At 38.9% G+C, this 23522-nt stretch overlaps 1 protein-coding gene across 2 annotated transcripts in view; it reads right to left on the minus strand.

Moving 5' to 3' along the window:
* Positions 1–4960: 4960 nt before the first annotated feature.
* pard3bb (par-3 family cell polarity regulator beta b) overlaps positions 4961–23522 on the minus strand; it is a 456057-nt gene continuing 437495 nt past the window's right edge. For both annotated transcript variants that reach the window (XM_073845438.1, XM_073845437.1), the window contains exons 22-23: positions 16149–16225; positions 4961–6179 (exon numbers count right to left, since the gene is read on the minus strand). In XM_073845438.1, coding sequence (XP_073701539.1) covers positions 5825–6179; positions 16149–16225 — 432 coding nt within the window. In that variant the 3' untranslated portion in view covers positions 4961–5824. The remainder of the gene's footprint in view (positions 6180–16148; positions 16226–23522) is intronic.

Here is a 23522-nt window from a genome sequence, read left to right on the forward strand (position 1 = left end):
TTAAGCTGTAAAGCTCGAACAGAGGGACGAGAGGAAACAACTCCAGACTGTCTGTCACAACTGTCATAAATCAGATCCCCAGCATGCATTCACACATAGACAAAAGGAAGAAAACATTCATATGCTCACTCCCAATTTAAACGACATTTCCACAGGAACATTTTAACAGTCCTCCACAAAAATTCCCTTTTTGCACTGTTTGAGAAGATAAAATCTTCAAACCAAAGAACTGCTTGGGTTGCAAATCCTTCAAGCAGAGACTTTTTGATACTGAATTGCGAGGAGAGAGACAGATTGTGAGAGGGAGGACGAGAGACAAACGCAATGTAATAAAAACAAAGCTTTAGCCTAATAATGTCTCTAACATTACGCATAAGCCTAATCACCTGTCCTTTTTGCTTTATCAAATTGAATTAATATCAAATTAATGACTCGTGTTAAAAGAAATGATCCGTAAGTCTCTGAACGTGTGGCACGAATGACAGCACAATAATTTGATCGCAGTGTGTCAGAGTCGTTCAGCATATCTATGAGAGACGCTTCTTCACCACCAAAACAAGCACCTCGGACCCTCTCTCCCTCTCTCTCTTCTGTCAGCCGTGACACCGCGAACAGCCACACAAAATGGAAATGTATAATTACTACGGCCTCAAATGCTAATTAAAACTTTGCCTAATAATAATTTTCAATAATTACACATCCCAAATGGATTCTGGGAGAGACCAACGTCTGGCAATTATGGCGGCGTACTTTATGCCTCTGAGAGAAATGGAGTAGCGTCTCGCTGCAGCCTGCGTTGGACATCCAACCCCGCCCACATCCAAGTGTGACGCCAGACGCCACGTCCATGTTTAAACACGTCACACATCCAACATATTAAATAGTATTAACACATATTAAAATAGTGATAATATGATTAGCAATGTTCACATTTGTGGACATATCTTTAGAGAATTAGATGAAAATGAAAATATGCTAAGTGTTACTTTTACAATAACAAAACTTAATTGTCCGTCTAAATCTGATCTTGTCTAAGCTATGTCAAAATCGATTAATAAACGTGAATTTATGTCATTACACAAACAAATAGGGTAAGGTTTAAATGTTTTATTACCAATTACCATTTTCCTAACTTTAATCAACCAAAGCAAGCGTTTTACCGGCTGTTCGAATGTAATTAGTTCCATATGAAAGATGACCTAGGTTTAATTTGTATTATTTAATACAAACTGTTTTGTTTACATCCCCGATACAACATACTTCCGCCATTCTTGCACATGCGTACAACATCGGGATTCTTTTTTTTAAATTATTTTATTAAAGAATAATTGGACATTACAAAAATATTGAAATAGAAATCCAGATACACAAAATACAAGCTTAATCTGTATACAGTAATACAATATGTAATAAGAGGGGGAAAAATAATAAAAAATAAATAAAAATAAACTAATACCATAGAGAGAAAAATAATAATAAATAAACGTATAAATAAAAAGTAAATAAATAAACAAAAAATAAATTAAAACCTAGAAACAACTAAACAATAGTTCAAATGTTCTTCCTTTTCCCTTACATATACAAAAATTATATTGTGGGAGCATAACCAGAAAAAAAGTTCTCCGTGAAATGTGACAACAAATGTATTCATTTGTTTTAAAGACTTTTGTAAAATGTAAAAGTTAACAACATACTCAATCATTTTACTTTTATGAGTAAGAATAGTACAGATAACATCTTTTAAAGAAAGCATATAATTAACATTTCTTTGCAGAAATAGAAAGGTTTTATATTATAAAACAAATGACACAAGTCTTCCTCATGTGTGTTACAGAAACTGCAGGTGTTATCAATGTCCATGAATTTAGAAAGAGCTACTTTACATGGCTAAATTTCGTGAATTTTTTTGAAATGCACCGCTTTAAAACTACCGATGGAGAGGGGAGTCACACGATGACGCATTGACGGGGGCGTGGTGTCTGACGTCACACATGGATGTGGGCGGGGTTGGATGTCCACCGCAGGCTGCAGCGAGCCCTACTTGGAGTAATGAGCCATCCACATACAAGAGAACTAGCAAACTACATACAAACCTCGTACGGATAAGTAGAAGCGAAATGATCTTCCTAAAAACAGGGCAATTCGTGGGCATAAAAACAGATGAATCAAAGAAAACAATATCATTAACTTGTAATACAAAGCTAGTAAAAAGCGCACAAAAAGTTGATGGTGAAAATACAAAGTGACGCAACACAATCAATCACGACGTACAGCCAATCAGCTGTTCGCACTCAGACAATACAACATACCTCGAATTTTAACAAACTCCACGATCCTTCTCAGGAGACAGGAGTGAATGTTTTTATGTTTTCCTTGTGGAACTCGACTTCATTTAATATTTAATTTAAAATTAACAGAATTAGTTTTTTCTCCTCCATGTTTGATGATGCAGGAGGAGCAGGGTTGCCAGGTTTTCACAACAAAACCCGCCCAATTTGCTACTCAAAACTAGCCCAATGGCATTTTGAGGGGTCCCCCAGTAATAATTGCATTGGGGGGTAAAATACACGTTTTTCGAGGGGTTCCCTAGGTACAGTTTGCATTGCAGGGAATAAATATAAAGTTATTGGGGTAGTTTCAACGGGTGGCAACACGCGGCAACAGTGTTAAAGGAACACTCCACTTTTTTTGGAAATAGGCTCATTCTCCAACTCCCCCCCGAGTTAATAAGTTGAGTTTTACCGTTTTGAAATCCATTCAGCCGTTCTCCTGTTCTGGGGATATCACTTAGCTTAGCATAGATCACTGAATCCTATTAGACCAATAGCATCGCATTCAAAAATGACAGTTTCGATATTTGTCCTATTTAAAACTTGACTCTTCTGTAGTTATATCGTGTACTAATACCAGCCGAAAATGTAAAGCTGCGATTTTCTAGGCCGATAAGATTAGGAACTACACTTCCATTCCGGCGTAATAGTCAAGGAAGTTTGCTGCCGTAACATGGCCGAAGCAGGCGCAGTAATATCACGCAGCACATGTGCAAATTCTAACCTGGGAACTAATTTCAGGCGCTGCGTGATATTACTCCACCTGCTGCGTCCATGTTACGGCAGCAAACTTCCTTGACTATTACGCCGGAATGGGAGTGTAGTTCCTAATCTTATCGGCCTAGAAAATCGCAGCTTTACATTTTCCGCCGGTATTAGTAAGACTTGGCAACGCTGAGGAGGAGTGTGCGAAAATCGACCTTTTGATTACGCATTTACGCATTAATAAGCATTTAAAAAAAAAAAAAAACTTGAACAACGAAATAAATAAAAACATATGGCCATTTTTATTAGTTTTCTTCAGGAAATCAAGGACTAGCCTACAGTATGGTTTTGGAGAACACTGCCAATAAAAACAAACTTGTATGTTTAAGGAATATGGAGTTTGTCTGACATTTTCTGCTTCTTTTTTTATATTTTCATTTTTATTACTTAATGCAAGTTATAACACTATACTTCTATCACCCTGGGGGGAAACAAACACTGCTGCAATGGGGATTCTAATACAGCTGCACAGGTACGTCTTCACTCTGTTTTTTCTCCCTTTTTTTGTAAAGTCATGAAAACGGAATATATTGTATTTTATTACTTTTGCTGAAAACAAACAACTTAGACATTGTGATAACACTTTTTTGTGTTCCACAGGAGTCTTATGAATCTTACGAGTTTGTTTAAATGACAAGAGGATGAATAGACAATGACATAATGTTTATTTCATTTTATGTCAGATTTCTACCACGTCATTATCTTTTTTTTTAAACTAAAGGGGTCCAGTTTTCATTGAAATACATATAAATCATCTGTTTGTTAATTTACCTGAAAAGTAAAAATACTCTGGTCTGAGAATTTATTGCTATATTTTACGATTTGGTTAGTTACCTAGATTCGCCAACATATTGGAGATACTCGAATGTAAACAACAGCATGGATTGCACGGTTAATGTACCTACTGAATAAGTTGTTTTGCTAATTTATGCTGTCTAAACACCTGAAAAAATATGCGGAAGCTGCTAAATCATATAAAAAAGGACTTAGTAAGCAGGAAAGGGTGCATTTTTGACAAACTAAAGTTAATAGGTGGTAAAGATACATACAAGCACTATTAAGTAAGATATTAGCCTAATATTTCACTGGAAATAAGAACCAACACACGTCGTCAAGATTCTTGCTCTGGAAATCCTGGTTCAGTTTGGCCAACCAAAAATGCCTTTTGTTCCTCAGAGAATTTTTTGCACTCTTCTTCTTGATTTGCTATAACTTTTGGCAGTACTTCAATTGTTTTTCTCGGCCCGACCAATCAGTACAGCCCAAAACATAACAATAATCAACCATTTTCAGCAGCAATAATCAGCTTAATTTGCGAGTTTCGTTCCGTTCCATGGTATTGTTTATGTTCAGTGCTGCCAATATGGCCAATGGTGTGTCGTGAAAACACTCTATGGCTTGAGTTTGAAATCTGCTTTAAACAGAACTTTATACAGTCATTTGGCGCCGCTAGTGGTCTGAAATGACACACCTTTCGACAAATGCCTTTACATACACTAATGTCCTCTTTCACCCCCAGCATTCCTCTTCTGCACAGAGCTCTAATTAATCCTGAACAGATAATGTGGTGTGCGGCCTTTGTAATTATCACATGAAACTCTTCATTCTCCAATAGCCCGAATTTCATCTCAAATTTAAAAATTGGACCATAATCACAGATGCATATCACCTCTTCATCTTAATTGATAATTACTGTGGTGTTAATTTGCAGCCATCTATTATCACACACGCAGGTAGAGTTTTTATCAGAGAGCTGGGAGATGAAACTGAATTGTACTGGAGGGCCGTTCATCTAGCGCAGTGATTCTCCTCCACGGATATGCAGCTAAAGGGAAGTTTCAAAGTTTTAAAATAACAAATAGTGATGGTTTCAAATGCATATTTATTGAAAAGGTGTTATATAAAAGACATTTTGTACATAGCATTAATGTATGCAGTGATACTAGGTGCACAGATCATTCTGTTTTGTAAAAAGTTACATACGTGTTTCACATGATTATCACATACTACAATCAATAATACTTTTATTTATCATGTTACCTGAACTCTGAATGCAGAGAAAGTCTTTTGTACCAAAATACATGTGAAATCATTAAACATAAATGAAATACTATGAAAAAGAACAGAATCTTAAAACAAATGAAAGGCAGCTCGTTCACAGGTGTGGATTCAGGTGGGAACACTGTTAAGCCCAGGAAGGCAAGCAGTTCTCATCCTTCCTCTGTGTCAGAGGTTCTTCGGACTCTCCTTTCCTCTTCCTGAAAAACAACCTCTTTTTCTTCATCTTCTTCTGTTGATATGACTTCACATACAGGACAGTTATCATGAGCGCTTTGTTGTACTTTGTCGTTCCATTATAGAAAAGTTAAATTCAAAGAGTATATGGAGTGCTCTAAAATATTTCACGGAAGCACAAGCAGACACACATTAGTACACAGATACCACAGTTTCAAACGAAGATTGTACAATAATGTGCTAATAAAAGTGGTGCTGGAATGTATTTATATCTGAATCTGAGGGCCAACATTAATCTTGCAGACACACAAACATATGGAGAGTGGGACTGAGTTACATATGGATCATTGTCACGACTCCAAGATGTAGCTTTGGCTATCAAGATGGGATAGTATAGAGCAAATTGTTAGTAAAAACAAACAAACATGAAAACACCTGTCCATAACTGTAGGCACAGTGGTGCTTGCTCTAGAAACATCGTACACATGTTGAGGTTAAACAGCTGCTGTCATCGGACTCTTCTGTCTTGGGTCTGAGTGCCGTGCCTCTCCGTACGCGTAGCGCTCTGGGCTGCTGTTGCGGTAGCCGCCGCGGTTCATGGTGTCGAAGCGAGGCCCTCGGAGGGGTATGGTGGGAGAAGGGGGCACGTCCTGACGAAGCGGGCCTCTCTGTTGTGGAGGAGGGTGATAGAACCCTGAATCGTTCTGCCGAGGGTCCACAGGGCGAGGGTAGTTATCTCTGGGCGGGTAGTTGGGGTGATAGCCGGACTGTGGGTTTGGGTAGTGAGTGGGGTCCCTGTGTCCAGCCCACGGCTGTACGGGATACTCATTGGGTTCGACTGGTGCTCTTCTGCAAGACAGGAAAGATAAAGGAAATACAGTTAGGATCTGAAAGGTTTTTTTCAGATGATATATACAGTTGAGATCAAAATTAGAAAACAACCTATAATTCCCTAAATTTCAAGGTCACTGTCCTATTTGAAGTTATCCTAACAGGAGTAGAAGGGGAGTTTTCTGAAGCACAGTATAAAAACTTGAGATATTTGAAAAATGACTCAAAATTAGAGAACACTTACAGATAAAAATATCTGATGTTAATTTGGCACCTGGTGCTAATTTACTTAATTATCTGACAAACCCTATTTCACTGGCAGCATTCCTCCAATTTTCACTGAGATTGCAAGATGGCAGCCTCTCTAAGGTCATTGAAACCCTGTGACAGGAGGTTGTCCAGATGAAGGCTAAAGGGAAGACCCTTTCAGCCACTCCAAGAGAAGCTGGCCTTTTAAAAACTTTGATTTCTTGAGTATTGCAGGTTTACAGTGACACTAATTCATTCAAGTTCCCCAAAAAGGCTAGTTGTCTATATAAGACTAATGCACGAGAAGACGGGATAATGCGGAGACTCTCAATAGGGAATAGGTTCAGCACTGCAGCTGGAATTGCTTGCCTGTTCAGCGCTGAACAGGGTAAGGATCTATCTCTGCATGTTTAAGAGAAGTCGGACTGAAAGCACACTCTTCAGTGACCAAGTCTCTCATCAGCAGAAAGAATCAAAAGGCTAAGCTCATCATGTTGTGTGGAGAGAGAAGAACTGGTTCTAAGTTCACTTCAGTGATGAGAGCAAGTTTAATTTGTTTGGGTCTTATTAAAAACATTTTGTTCGGCATCAAACTGAGGACAGACTAAAGTCCAAGTGTGTCAAGAAGTCAGTGAAAGGAGGAGTAGGACGTGTCATGGTTTGAGGGATGTTCTCTTCAGCAGGAGTTGGGCCTCTTATGCAGATACATGGCAGGGTGAATGCAAATGTTTATCAGAAACAACAACCTTCCCAATCAGCCTGCAATTTTCATGCAAGACAATGTCCCCGTCACACTTCTAAAAGAAGTAAAGCAGTTCCTTGAAGCTGAAAACTTTCGAATAATGAAATGCCGGCCCAGAGTTCTGGTCTAAACCCAACTGAAAATCTCTGGAAAATTCTTGGCGACAAAATTATGGCTCACTACAATTACCAAAGTATTGAAAAGAGTGAAAGAAGAGTGGACCAAGTTCACAGTGTGAGAAACTAGTGATGTCCTGTGGCCACAGATGTGCTGAAGTCATTCAAAGTAAGGGCCTCTTCACTTCCTACTAATTTCTGACAGCTGTAACCCTCCAAACTTTTAGTTGTAATCTTCTTTTGTGCTATAGTGGTTACTGTTCTTTTAGATCACTTGCAAACAAATGGCGTGGTTATTTTGTCAAATATGTTAGTAGAGCAGAGGCATGCCTACAGCTAATACTGCTTCAAATTTTGCTTCGAAATTTCAGATATAAAAACCAAGCATTTATACTCTAATTTTGATCTCCACTGTATGTAGACAGTAGACCACAAGTCAGTTCACTAGAGAAGCTTAAAGAGTTGAGTCTGCAGGTTGTACACTAAAATGCTGTAGGGATCAGAAGCCTGAGGGCCAACAGATAACAGAATACAGTAACCCCTAATCCAACCAGTGGCATTTTGTGCAGAGTGAGAGGAAGGGAGGGCGAGAGTGAGTCCTGGTATCACGATACTGTGTTACATGTGCTGAGGCAAGCGTGACATACCAAGGGCCTGCAACATAAACATTTTAACACGTCTCAAGCACATACAAAGTCTGGGACAGGGACCGACATGCGGTCAGGGTCCCTGGAGACGGTAGACAGTTGGCCATCTCTGGTTTCCTCACGCTGGCTGATTAGAGTATAATCTCCGCAGTAAGGTGAGACACCGCACACTAATTCGCCATGGATCACCTTTCATAGCACAATTCACATTTTTCCAGCTCTTGCACTGCTGTGCCCTGAATGTACAGTTCCAGAGGCTTTAGCTGGCAGTTATATTACACCTCAGCTGAAAGAGGCCAATGAGAACGAGAGCGAAGACAAAACCAGACAGAACGCAGTACGATCATTCGCTTTCGCCAGACTGCCGAATCAGCTGTCTTCCTTCCCCTCCTTCCCATTCCGGTCATAGCTCAGGCTAGTATCAATGACAGCCCCGGCATGCCACATGTCTTAAGGAGCCTGGATCGTTGTGTTTGACTTTCCAGACCATCTCCATTAACTTATTTACGTGTACGACGTGTCTGTGAACAAGCTTCCCGTCTGATGGCAGTATCAATTAGCTACTTTAGTGCAAGATGTGTTTCACACATATTGTATTACTCCAGCTGAATGAGGAAAACATCAGCCTGAAGGCCCTCAACGGAAAGTGCTTTCTCGTTGGTCTTTCCCCTTAAGGGAGGGTTTCCTGAAGACCTGGAGGGCAAGAAAACAGGCATTCCAAAAATCATCAGCATCCTCTTAATCTCTCTAAAGCTGTGACGACCCATCCAGTGGGACAACCGGGCGTCTGGATGCACACACTCCCTACTGACCCTCTCAGTCATTCATTTGCTATATCATTGGCTGTGACGTCACAGCCTCGACAGTCCCAGATAAGCAGTTTGTGTACAGTGTGTTTGCAAAGTGAAGGCCAAAATCATCATTACTGTTGGAGATTATCAGCTTTATGGTGGCTGCCTGCACCTGGTTCTGCTAGCTTATTCAAGACCTCACCTCAAGCCCAGAACATTAACAATTAATCTTTCCTGTCCTCAAACCTATAGTCCTACAGCAGGCTAATACAAAATACAAAGCACTTATACTTCTGTTCTGGTTTAATCTGTTCTTGTTGTTGTCCAACAATTCTGAGGGATGTCTACAGGGATGGTAGGACACAAGAGGCCTAGGGGGTGAAGAATGTTCCTCTGTGAATATGATCAACAGCTGGGGAAACCAGAGGAAGGAACAGGACTGGAAATAATTACTGGCACTTTCCATGAACATTACAAAATGAGGCCTGAAACAATTGAACAACAACAACAAAAAAAAGGTCAATGAAAGGTGGTACTTAACCTTCAGAAAATATTGATTGTTAACCTAAGGCGGACAAAACCTAAATTTTATATGAGGTGTTTTATTTTCTGTTCCTTTTCTATATGTTTGTTTCAATCCATTTTTCCCTCAAAATATAAAACACAAACATAAATAATGTAAAACCAGGATTTGTTATTTATTTATTTATATTTTAAATAGAATTGAGCATTAAACAACAACAAAATAAAATAAATAAAATCTAAATAAGGGTTGTGTTCAAAATGTAAATTAGTTTATTTGACCTTTTTTTTTTAATTGACTAGTTTAACAATCAAGAAGGTCAAGTCCTAACTGATAAACCAACCCGATCTCATGGCAATTTGTATTTCTTTTTTGTTATTACAAGGTGGCTAATTCATACAATTTTTTTTGCTAAATCATACATATTTTACGAGTTCCCCAATTTGTATGAATTTGTACGAATAACCTACCACTAACCCCACCCATAAACCTACCCATCACTGGGGTCTAGTCAAATTGTACAAAATCGTACGAGTGTGGTTGTACGAATTCATACAAATTAGCCACCTTGTAAAATATGTACAAATTGGTTGTGAGATAGTGTTGAATGAAACACCCATGAGGCATGTTTTTACCTTAATTCTTATTGAAAAAAGGCCTTTCCTTTGATATGTGATATGTGAGAAGAACGAGTTCCTCAAAAGGTGGATTCGAACTCGGGTCGTTTGCATCAAAAAAAATACTTGCTATGAGCTTTACTACATATGCCACTGGAAGTGCCGTTTAACGGGGGTCTTTTGAAATTTGTTGTCCAACCCTACCACATGGTGATGAACGGAGCTAGTGTAAATAGCCTCGGCCAACAAAATGGGCTATTTGCACTTATTGTAAATAGACACTCCATTTAAAAAAAAACCATTTTATTATCTAAAAACTAGGGCACCAAAGTGAACTGCATTCCTGTAATCTGTCTACATTATTGTACTGACCCCTTCTTATCACTTTTGACCCCTTCGTGCCCTCCCTTAAAGAAGAGAAAAGCTGGGAAACCAGGAAGTGGCAGCATGTTATTTAGAACAGGCATGCAGTTAGAGGATCATTGATCAAGATAAGAACTTTAGAAACATTAGGCCTGTTCTTGTCTAAGTATCTCATGGCAACGAATTTAGTATTCAGTCCGTGAAATCCTGATTTTTCAAACTAAATGTGCTATAGTGGTATGTGGCCCGCTGGGACACATTTCCCTCCTGGTTTAAAGACTCTGTGCAACTGCCCTTGGGCCTTGGTTGGGAATTACAAGACATTCCTGATGTGCAGTTATTTAAATGGTTTTGCGGGCTCAACAGCTGGGAGCAGCTGTTTTGAGCGCCCATGGCCCTTAGTCAGGGTAGATGGCATATTTAATCATTTGAATGAAAATGAGGCTGTGAGGGATAGAAGTACAGACTGTTCAATGGGATGTATTGTGTTGCATAGATTGGTCAGTTGACAGATAAACATAATTAAATCAATAATAATAATCGATTCCAAATCCAGTGGGAAAAAACAAAATGCAAAATATGTGACCCTGGACCACAAAACCAGTCTTAAGTAGCATGAGTATTATTTGTAGCAATGGCCAACAATACATTGCATGGGTCAACATTTTCGATTTTTCTTATATTTTGTAAATTTCCTACCGTAAATATATATCAACACTTAATTTTTGACTTTTGAGTAACATGCATTGCTAAGAACTACTTTTGGACAACTTTAAAGGCGATTCTTTCTGTACCCTCAGATTCCAGATTCTCCAATAGTTGTATCTCCCCCAAATATTGTCCAATCCTATCAATGGAAAGCTTATTTATTCAAGTTTCAGAAGATGTATAAATCTCAATTTAAAAAAAACTGAGCTTATGAGTGGTTTTGTGGTCCAGGGTCACATATGTTAAAAATATGCCATCTATCTGACCAAGCTCCACAGAAAAAACACCAGCCATTAGACAAGCTACCACATACAGTACCTACAAACATTTTGAGCTCCACAAAGTCATTCAAAACGATTACAGTATAAATGACTATGGCATGATTCCCTTTTGTTAGCCACATGGATAAACAGTGCAACCTAAATTAGTCCCCTGAGAAACTCCAGCAACGCAAATAGCTAAAAAACAAAATGATCCTCTTTTACCGAATGAACAATGAAAGGTATATTAAAAATCTGCCTCTAGTTCTCCATCATGCAGTGAGCAGATGCAGACAAAATGATATTCCGGGCTGTTTTACCATTACTTCCAAACGGTGATGACAGCCATAAGCCAGCGTGTTAGACACAGAGACAACTTCACTTTCTCAGGCTCTTCATATCAGCCAAATTCCAAAGCGAGTAAGAGACTACTGTCTTCATTTGGGCTTCCTAAACCGGTTAAGCACTTATGAAACTCAGGGTAACAAAGTTTCACTCTTAAAATGAGATTTCATTACCAACTCAATGACTCTTTAATGATAGAGAAACCAAAACAAAAGAGCAATATAGGTAAAGTGAGAAATAATGAAAGATAAACGCTTCGGTCGTCCATCACCAAAGAGAGAAGAGGAAAAAGAAAAGAAAAAAAAAAAACAGAAGGTGCCAGCTGTTCGCTTCTCAAACCTTCATCCTGGAACATCAACTCCAGTGAATGTTGTCTGGTGAACGTCTGTTATCTCATTCATGGTGTTGTCACTGAGGGCCGTCATGTTCTGCTGTCAGCAAAGCTTTGCGCTTGAGGAGTTTGTAGCTGACAATCACTTTTTGACATTCAAACCAGAAGTATCCTAGCTCTCCTAGACAGGATTTGCCCTGAAATAAGCACCATATTTTGGAGATTACATCAGAGCTCCCATAGTGCACCTGGCTGAAGTAGTAACACGGTGGACCATCTGAAGACAGGGCTGTTTATTCAGCTGCCCTCGGGAATCGTGCACCTTACCCTCACACACACACGGACACGTACACAAACACACGGCCTGCTGACCCCTGGCCGTCATATAACACCGGGTAGGATCCCACCGAGACGACAAATCCAGGTTGGATTATTTGGTTAGCATTCCAGCCTCATATTGGGAGCGGAGAAACTGAACAAAACATTCAGCTCTCATAACAAACTTGATGGTGTCTATCCCTCAGAAATGTTATTGTATGCCCTAAAATGTAATTACACAAATTAGGAGCGATATTAGTCTTGAAACTCTGATTATTTTGCCACATCTAATTGAATTTCGTCCTTAAATCGACTGCTTTAATATCGGCAGTAACTGAAGCTTCGCATCGCAGATGGCTTTGACAAAAGAGAAGTGAAAATGAGCAACTGAACTTACTCTTTCACAACACTCAGCCTTGAGAGTGTGAAATGAATAGGCGTCCGCGTGTATGTGTGAGAACTGTATGAAAGGTATGTGATGGGTGCTACACGTCTTCAAAGATGAGTCAGGCGGTTAAGTGGTCTCATTCTCGTGAAGTCTGAAATAGATCTGTGGATTTTTTCCTTTTTTTTTTTTGCAGATCCTGCATCTCATGCTGAGAATGCCCGAATAATGCCTTCTTGAAATGGTGCCAAATGCCCAGCTATTCCAAAACCTCGAAGTGAATTCTGAAAGCGTTGAATGAGTAATGATTGACCACATTTGCCACAGCAAGTGAAACCATCAAAAAATTTCCGCCTGCTTCATTTAATCATTAGCCTAATATTCTCCATCTGCTACCTGCCCGGTGTGGTAATGGACGCCGGGGCTGAACGGTGCTAAATGAGGTTTGCTCTGTAGAAGTCACGCTTGCGTGCCTGTCCTGCTATCGGACCGGGCAGAAGCTCGCAGTTCGCAGCTTGTCGGACACCTATGAGCTCACCTGCGGGAGACTCCGAACAGCAATCAGCCATCATGTCTTTTTGACGCCAGCGACAATTTACAAACCTGACGCGCCTCACAGGAGGGCGCAGATTTCACGAATTTCTGAAGGAGTGGAAACCAGAGAAGGAAAGAAAAAGGAGGGAAAAAAAAGTGAGAAATCAGAGGACAGGGTGAGGAGGTCCAGCCTAGCGCAGATGGTGGGTGTTGGTTGCCAGGGCAACATTGAACAGGCAGAACAATGAAAATATGGCATTATTTTCAGAGCTCTCATCAAATGTAACCTTCTTCCCTCATCACGAGCTCTTTTCTGGCATTTGCGGTGTTGAAACTGACAGCTCGCTGGCAAATCTAAAAGATACGGGAACAATTTACTGACATTTGTACAAACTGCTTCAACAGAGTCTTTTAAGCTCTCCTAAGGTTCGACAACAGCCGATTTTACACTCATTTAAGCTGCAAAGACACATTAAGAGGTCTTCTAACATGAACGTTCTCGATGAGGCAGAATAAACAATGAGACCATTGTGACTGGTTTGAAGAGGTCTGGGAAGGCCCACTAGCAGAAAAGCCAAAGAGTGTGGGATTAGGTCGGTGTTTCCTGGTTTCTTAAGAAAGGAATGAGTCTTAAAGGAGAAGTTCACTTCCAGAACAAAAATGTACAGATAATGTACTCACCCCCTTGTCATCCAAGATGTTCATGTCTTTCTTTCTTCAGTCGTAAAGAAATTATGTTTTTTGAGGAAAACATTTCAGGATTTTTCTCCATATAGTGGACTTCTATGGTGGCACAAGAACTTCCAAAATGCAGTTTTAATGCAGCTTCAAAAAGCTCTAAACAATCCCAGCCAAGGAAGAAGGGTCTTATCTAGCGAAATGATTGGTTATATATATATAAAAAAAAACTGCGAAAAATAATTTTTTTGTGCATTTATTTTTTTGGCCATATTACAGAGTTTTTGCACAAAACTGAAGAATATTCGGTACATCCTGACCTATACTGTATTCTAAAATAATATGAACTTTTCACTTTTCATTTTATTTTATTGAAAAGAGCTTAAGCTCATGTAACCAGAAGTTTTAAGACATAAGAATATGTTTTTAGGCTTTCTTCTTTGGTGAGCCAAATATCTTAAAACTTGTATTTTCTAGGTATCAAGTTTCAGTGGTTTCAGCCTTTTTTTGCAGTTTGTCTGTGAAATGTTGAGGTCTGTATCCTACATTGCTGCAGAAGTACCAACCCAGTGTGAAAAGAAGATAAAACACCCTTTACAAAAAAGGTAAAACAGCGATGTAGGGTGATTTTGAAGTTGAGGGAGAAAATGAGATGGGAGTTTTTCGGTATACCCTAACTGTCTTAAACTGGAAAAAACTGTAAACAGAGCAAGACAAGATGAGCGTTTGCAGTTAAAAAGTATATAAATTGTAATAAATCAAAAAACAACAACAACAACAACAACAACAACAAAAAAAAAAACGTTTTGCTAGATAAGACCCTTCTTCCTTGGCTGGGATTGTTTGAAGCTGAATTTAAACTGAATTTTGAAAGTTCAAACTCAGGGGCACCATAGAAGTCCACTATATGAAGAAAAATCCGGAAATGTTTTCCTCAAAAAACAATCTCTTTACAGCTGAAGAAAGAACATGAACATCTTGAATGACAAGGGGGTGAGTAAATTTTTGTTCTGTAAATGAACTTCTCCTTTAAAGTGAAGGATAGGATGAGGAAGAACGAGTGATTGATTTGTGCACAGCTCCAAAAATGTACCTCTTGACCAGAGTTCATTGAAACGGGCCACCATCTGTGCATTCATCACCCAATTATCACTAAAACGGTCCAATGAAAGCTCTAACACAATGAATCACAACTTTGACTTGCCCAGTTAATCCAATAATCTGGAGGCAGGTGGCGAAGGGCCTTTCTGATTGGCTGACCCCAAGCTGAGCACACCGGGTAATAAGTGGGTGCATCAATGCACTAATGGTTATAATTAGACACACATGGAAGAGCTGCACGCTTTCGAGACCAGGCCAACCTTCAGTCGACTGCATAACCAGCGACCTCAGCGTGGGCCAGACGCAGATTTGAAACTCTTCCAGTTCGGAATGGCGTAATAATGAACGCTGGAGTCTGCCACGGGCGCTTTTGGCCCACATTTGGCCCCCTTTTTGCGTCAGCACAAAAAACACGTTGTACCCTAATGGATCTAGAGACTAACAGAGGTGAGGAGCGTTATTTAGAAAGGAAATGGCTTTGAAAGTAGACCCCGGGGTGGTTGATACTAAAATCTGTTGCGATAAGCCATTTTGAAGGAGTGGAATCTTAGTTCACCCCTGTAATGATGCTGCGGGGAACGTGATAAATACTTTATAAGTGTTTTAGCGCTTTATTTCAATTCAATGAGTGCTATTAAAACGCCTCACCAACACTTTTTAAAAGTTCATCACTTGCAAGTTTTGGATTTCTTAATGTGTCTCATTTGTTATCAGTTATCCGTTTATAGTCGTTTGCAATCGTGATGACAGATCCACACTTGCATGTGCCAAACTCATAAGCCGTGACCCTCGCACCAACACCAGCGCTGTTTACACAGACCGGAGAGGGCAAACAGGCTGTAAACTTTACGAGCCAACATTCGCGCCTGTGCGCTTGCCTGTTTGTTTGCGCTGGCCGTCGTGGTCGGTCAGGCTCGGCAAACACGGAAAGACGTGTTTGAGAGCGATTGGAACGACAGAGGCGAAAAAGACAGACAGAAAGAGGCAGCCGTAACTTTAGTCGGCTCCAGAAATGCGCTCGGTGATCGGGTTACAGAGCTGCGACCGCATGGCCGTCTCCCCGGAGAGGATCAGGTGAATTCCCAGGATAGGAGGGCCTCAGAAGGCAGACACTCCAGATTTAATTATACGCTTTAAAGAGGATTATTCAGCTCCGCATGAGAGAGACAGATGACTACCTGCTCTCCCCCTCTTTTCCTTTCCGTCTTCTGTTTTTTTAGCTCTCTGTGCCATCATGTTTTGTCACGAAGGATGCAGGTTAATGAGTGGACGTTCTTACCTGGGCAGGGAGGCGTACTGTCGCTCGATGTCCTCGTAGCGGGGTGTCAGTCTGGGGTCAGGGTTCCTCATTGGCATCTGGTAAAGGGCAAGAAGAGAGCAGAGTGAAAGTGAGCCGAGGAGGTTTACATGACACATCATATAATACTGGACAGCAATACAGCTAGTGCAGTATATGCATGAGTGTGTGACAGTGTCAATAGGGCAGTATACACACAAAGCTTGTTGTACATAAACAATTGTGTAAAAAATATTTAATTGTGAGCATTTAAGGTGATCACTTTAAAACAAAAAAAACAATATCAAACACAAAAGTAGCTGTAAGTACTGCTCAAGATATAACAATACAGCAATGCATTTTAAATAACTGACGTTGTAAATGTCATTATGTGGCAACGGTTACATTTATTTGATTAAAAATATAGTATAAACTGCAGTGCTGTGTAGTTTTATTATGTATTATTAGTAAGTATTATTACAATTTAAAATGACTGTATTCTATTTACTATATTATGCATTATATTTTTATTTAGTAACGAATGTATTGGATGAGCTGCGTAAGAAATTAATCCTACTCACAATAGCGTTTTAAAAACAAAAAACGGACCAATGTCTTGAAATATATCATCTGATCGATGTGTTGAGGTGTGGTAACCGTAGTATAAGTGGAATAATTGACTTCAGTCCGTTGAATTCTACGAAAAAATGGCACACCCGAGCTGTAATTTAAGAATCTTAAAAAAAACATTATAGCTTAATAAAAAAGTTAAAACAAAGTGTACTTATTTAAAATAGAAAAGTAACATTTAGTAACATTCTAATTATCTTTACTGTCACTTCTTACAGACACTGAATACAATGCATCCCCCCCAAAAAATTAAAAAATAATATGTATATATATATAAAATGTTAAAATTTTTCCAAATTCATTTTTTTTCTAGACTCTGTTTTAATAGCTAAATTAAATTTTATTAATAAAAAATCATGTCTAATTAACTGAAATCATGAAACCCACACAATTTTATGGCAATTTATTAAAAAGGCCCTATGGAATACATTTTTAGTTTTTTCTCAAATGTGACCCTGGACCACTAAACCAGTCTTAAGTCGCTGGGGTATATTTGTAGCAATAGCCAAAAATACATTGCATGGGTCAAAATTTTTGATTTTTCTTTTATGCCAAAAATCATTAAGAAATTAAGTAAAGTTCATGTTCCATGAAGATTTTTTGTAAAATTCCTACTGTAAACATATCAAAATGTAATTTTTAATTAGTAATATGCATTGTTAAGAACCTAATTTGGACAACTTTAAAGGTGATTTTCTCAGTCTTTTTGATTTTTTTGCATCCTCAGATTTCTGATTTCAAATAGATGTATCTCGGCCAAATATTGTCCTATCATAACAAACCATACATCAATAGAAAGCTTATTTATTGAGCTTTCATATGATGTATAAATCTCAGTTTTGTCAAATTTAACCTTATGACTGGTTTTGTGGTCCAGGGTCACAAATTTCATTTTTATTTTTTACCAAATTAAGTTTTTCATTTATTTTCTGAATTCCATTTTAATGGTTTCATAAAATTTTAATCAGATGCATCTCTAAATATTTTATTTTATTTTTTAAACCTAAATGATTACTTTTTTTTTCAGAAAGTGACATTTTTCTGGTGAATAAATTATGGTAAATCATTTATTTTTGGTAAATATTCCTTTAAAATTACTGTTTTGATCATTTTTATTAGTAGTAGTACTTTCATTACATTAAGCAATGTATTTTTGTCACAGTTTCTTCAAGTGAAACCAAACTTTTATTTTAACGGGTTCCTGTGAAGACCTTTAGGTTTCTGTTTGTATATGATGTGACGGTAGTTTTGGTTAAATGCTCATGAAGTGACTCTCAGAGCAGTTCTAGAGATTGTTTATGTGTTAATGTACTCATATATTGAGGCGGGAGAGGATGGAAATGCCGGTGTGTAGGAAACGAAATTGCGCGTCTGCGCCATTCATTCACACAGAGACATACACAACATGCAGGCTCATACTTAAATAGTATTTTTGTGGCTTAATATTCACAGACACTAAGCCATATCATGTTTGATTTAAGTTTACTGACCTACTTTTGATTTATTAATCCAAAAACTGGCAAATTAAATGAAATTCTGTGTTATACAGTAAATTCCGACCGCATTTTCTGCATCGCAGAAATCATAGGGCCTTACAGATACAGCATCTGAGGTACTAAACCCATAATTAGACTGATGCAATAGAATATAATGAAACAATATATTCTAATTTCAGTTGTGACCAAATATAAAACACCATTTTTGCCATGACCCCTAGTTAATTTCTCAACTTGGCACAAGGACACCTACTTCACCTAGGCAGACACCCATATCGGTCTTGTCACATTACTGTAGAGTTCATTGTGAAACATGAATTATTATGAGTGATTCATTCAATGCCACATTCTAGACCAGCACTGGCCCTGTTACTTTCTCTCTCCACATTCATCACAGAGTCACCTTCCCCCTGAAATACCTGCTGTGCCCTGTAATCAAGCCTTGAAAGGCAGTGTGAGTTGTTCACAAAGGCTGCTTATTGGGGGATTTAGTACTAGGAGTCTTGGGGAGGGGGTAAAAAGCCAGATCCCAGATTATGTTTCCTAAAACAGGATGGAGTCTAGCAGTCCTCCAACCCTCCAGGACTAAGCCTGACTCAAACCCAAGGAAGAGCCAGATTAACCGTCCGCATTACATTAGCAAGATGAGCAATCTCTTAAAAGACAGGCTAAACCTCTTCTTATTCAGCATGCAGATTTAGGAGCATCTCCTGTTTCCTTCCTCTAAAGACCGGCGATTTCAACAGGATTTGGTCACACCATGTGCAATCACGCCATTTAGAGTCAGCATAAAACATTCAGAAGCAGAGACTTCATTTTGGTGAGACTCCCCCATTTGTCTCACATCCTTCTTGTCCCTCTTCAGCCGAAAAAGACAGAGGATTGGGACTGCGAGAATTGTACCCTGACACATATAGGCAACTTAATAAATTATAAATACTGACATATAATCCATGAGGAAATTATTCCAGTAGATTTAGCAGGGCCTGACAGATGAAGGTTGGGGCCATTATGGAAAACTGGCTGCTTTTCCGAGGGCAATATGTGTGAAATTGTGTCATCTGTCTCAATGAGCTGATTTTAAATACACAGCTCGCCGTGCCACCACCTCTCTCTCCACCGTCCTCATAACGGCTGCCCTCCTGCCTGCATATTAGCCACATTTTTCCTCTCAGTCTCAAAAAAACTGAAATGTCTTCAGGGCTTCAATATATATGATGAAAGGACAGCTGCACATTACCTGGAAAAAAAGGCTAGTTGAGCACGGGGTCAGAGAGGAAGTGCTTGTGAACGAAAGAGGAAATGTCCTCGGTTTCAATCAGGCACATCTTCCTCGCTCTATCTTTGCCTCTCCTTCACGACACGCAATGAACTCCGTGAGTAACAGAAGTGGGCGTCTTTGAATGTTGATGATGGTGAAATTCAGAACGGTGAAGATAACCATCATATGCCTGGAGGGTTCAACTTATCTTCAAATGGAGCAGATATCACTATCTGACACAGTAAGACCTCGGCGTTCAAAACTCAATATTTGGTATAGAAAAATTTAAAGGATCCTTCCCCAACAGGGATCGATGTCGGGCTGGATCTGTCCCGCTGTAATGACGGCAGTGATTTGCTTCATTATTTGGCTGTGCCCTCGCATTCACACCATGTTGCTAACTGTGTCCACACTCTGCCCTCTCACCATCTGTGCTTTCAACTCTGACAGAAGCTGCCAATCCACGCTGACCGAAAACCAGCCAATCAGGAGGAAATAGACAAACTGAGGAGCATGAAACGAACACCCCGTAACCCTGCAACTGATAACAGCGCATACGACGATAAAACCACCTTTCCAGAGACTTAGCCTGTGGCTAGAAAGGAGACGAAGAGATCAATGATGACTTCCCTCATTTAAGGGCTGATCAGATATAGAAGTGGTGTGGCACAGCAGTTAAGGCTGGTAACCGGAAGGTTGCTGATTCGATCGGAGCAAGAAGTGAGTCATCAACACTGTGCCCGAGGAGGTCTATAATACCTGAAGGGAGATCTCCGTTAGCATTCCTATTCCTATCTCAATGACACTTTCTCGGATTTCAAATCTGCCATCTTTTCTCATCGTCACAGAAGTAGTTGAGCCAATCACCTGTGCTGCAAACATGATGTGACTAATTTACATCATTACAACTCTGATTGGCTGAAGGTACTATGAGATTGTGGAGAGTCTCAAACCATTTCTCAAATGACTATTCTGAAGTGTGATATCAAAGGAAGCTGCTTCAAGGGATAGTTCACACAAAAATCTAAATGTTGTCAATAATTACTCACCCTCATGTTGTTCCAAACATAAGACCCAAACACAAATTAAGATTTTTTTGATGAAATCCGAGAGTTTCCTGACCCTGCATAGACAGCGACGCAACTGACATGTTCAAGGCTCATAAAGGTAGTAAGGACATCATTAAAGAAGAAGTTTACTTCCAGAACTAAAAATGTACAGATAATGTACTCACCCCCTTGTCATCCAAGATGTTCATGTCTTTCTTTCTTCAGTCGTAAAGAAATGATGTTTTTTGAGGAAAACATTTCAGGATTTCTCTCCATATAGTGGACTTCAATGGTGCCTGAGAGTTTGAACTTCCAAAATGCAGTTTAAATGCAAAGAAGGGTCTTATCTTGCGAAACGATTGCTTATTTTCTATTAAAAAATAAAATAAAATACTTTTTAACCTCAATGCTTGTCTTGATATTGAAGTTAGAGGAGAAAATGAGATAGGAGTTTTTCGAATTCATGCAGAGCTACAGTAGACAAGACGAGCATTTGAGGTTAAAAAGTATATAAATTGTACATTTTTTTTTTTAGAAATTAACCAATCGTTTTTGCTAGATAAGACCCTTTTTCCTCGGCTGGGATCATTTAGAGCCCTTTGAAACTGCATTTAAACTGCATTTTGGAAGTTCAAACTCGCGGGCACCATAGAAGAACATTCCTGAATTTTTTTCCTCAAAAAAAAAACAATTTCTTTACGACTGAAGAAAGAAAGACAAACATCTTGGATGACAAGGGGGTGAGTAAATTATCTTTAAATTTTTGCTCTGGAAGTAAATTTCTCCTTTAATATAGTCCATGTAACATCAGTGGTTCAACTGTAATTTTATGAAGCTACGAAAATACTTTTTGTGCGCAAAGAAAACAGAAACAAAGACTTTATTCGACAATTTCTATATGTGGTTCAATTTCTTCGACCTGCGTTTAAATGAGTAAAATAATGCAGGCATGTTGTGCCGCTGAAATTGTTGAATAAAGTCATAATTTTTGTTTTCTTTGTGCACAAAAAGTATTCTCGTAGCTTCATAACATTAAAGTTGAACCACTGATGTTACATGGAATATTTTAATGATGTCCTTACTACCTTTCTGGGCCTTGAATATGGTAGTTCTGTTGCTGTCTATGCATTGTCAGAAAGCTCTTGGATTTCATCAAAATATCTTAATTTGTGTTTCGAAGATGAATGAATGACTTACCGATTTGAAACAACACGAGGGTGAGTAATTAATGACAGAATTTTCATTTTTAAGTGAACTATCCCTTTAGGTCCATTTCATGCTTTTAAGAGCACTCAAAAGAAAAGTAGTACACCTTGGTAAAACATTTGCTATAGAATAGAGTGCAACAGTCGGGTTCCAGAAGTAAAAATACCATTAATTTTCTCCATAGGGGTACTGATTTTCAACAGTAACTTATAAAACTTTAAAGACAGACCTGCTGTGAGCTGCAAGGTTGTTAATTGATGGTTTATGCTTTTGTTAAAGCCATAAATGCAGATTATTTCAACTTATTTTTAACTGTTTTTAACACTTGAATTTCCAGTAAAAACTACACTACACATCAGAAAGCCATGGCACACAGTACTGGGGTTTGTAGATCTTTGCCAGATTAAAGCAGTTAAGCACACAGTCTTTGAATTTGTAATGATTCAACTCATAGCTGGTTGTTTTGGTTCATGGCTTAGAACGTTTCTCTATGGGAAACATACTTCTTTAACCAAGGCTACTAAAAAGTGGGCAGGCACTGTTGTGCTCTAAAATCCTAAGAAGCTCACAATGAAAAAAAAAAGGGTTAATGAGAGCACACTAACCAGCCAAACAATGACTACTTGATTGTACCCAAGAGTAAACCAGATAACTCCAGTGGGCTCCAGGGCGAATATCCCTTTAACAAGTTCATTACGAAAACCTTGGGTGAATTACATTGGATTTGCGCCGTGGTGGTGTGGAAACACATAATGTTTCCATTCTATTCAGAAGTGCCAAAATGTATGCAGAACATGATGTGTATCAAGACCCAGTAGCTTCAGTGTCTACCTTCCCTTACGAAAATTACCATGGTTTTACTACAAATAAAAAACAAAAACATGGTTACTATAATTAAACCATGGTAACCACAAATTAACCATGGTTTTGCTAATCTAACCAGTTTAACCATGGTATTTGTAGTACAACTGTGATTATACAAATAGTAATCAATACACCAAAAAACAAACAAAGAAAAAATATGGTTACTACACTTTTACTATAGTTAATCTTCATAAGGGTTCTAAGGCAGCATCCTAACTATCATGAAAGCTCAAAAGTGACAGATTTGGAAAGTGGTACAAAGTACTAACGACTAACATATGACTTTGTGTTAGCATGTTGCTAACCTACTATACAAAAATATTAGGTGAAATAGTCCATTTTAGATTAGCTAACCGCTATTTCACTGATGCTTTGTAGGACTGCTTAAAGGTATATTTATTATCTACATTTCTCTTGACTTTGTCCGCCATTTTGGATTTTTACTGAGCTAGTAAACACTCTTCGATAAACAACACCACAGAAAAACACCACCACAACAACTGGTTAAATACATTTTCATGTATCTGTGAAAACCTTTTCTGACATCTGAATATACGAGTAGGTGAGTATGACTAAGTTAATTGTGATCGCGTGTGTGTGTGCGTGTAGGCACAGAGGCCAGTGTTTGTGTGGGGTGTGTGTGTGTTTGCTCAGGGGGCACTGCAGGTCTCTCTCTGGAGAGTGTGTATTCATCCCTCTGCTCTGAGCTGCACAGGGCTCATGCATATGTAAAACGCAGAGATGAAATCAGTCTGATTTTACAGTTCACTGCGGGCTAGGTAAACAAATGAATGCGAGGAGGGGAGAGATGGAGGATGGTGTGCTGGAAGGGCAGGGCGGGGTGTGCTGACTCACACCCTCAAACAGGCAG

The sequence above is a fragment of the Garra rufa genome, chromosome 8 (genome assembly GCF_049309525.1).
Source record: "Garra rufa chromosome 8, GarRuf1.0, whole genome shotgun sequence".
NCBI lineage: Eukaryota > Metazoa > Chordata > Actinopteri > Cypriniformes > Cyprinidae > Garra > Garra rufa.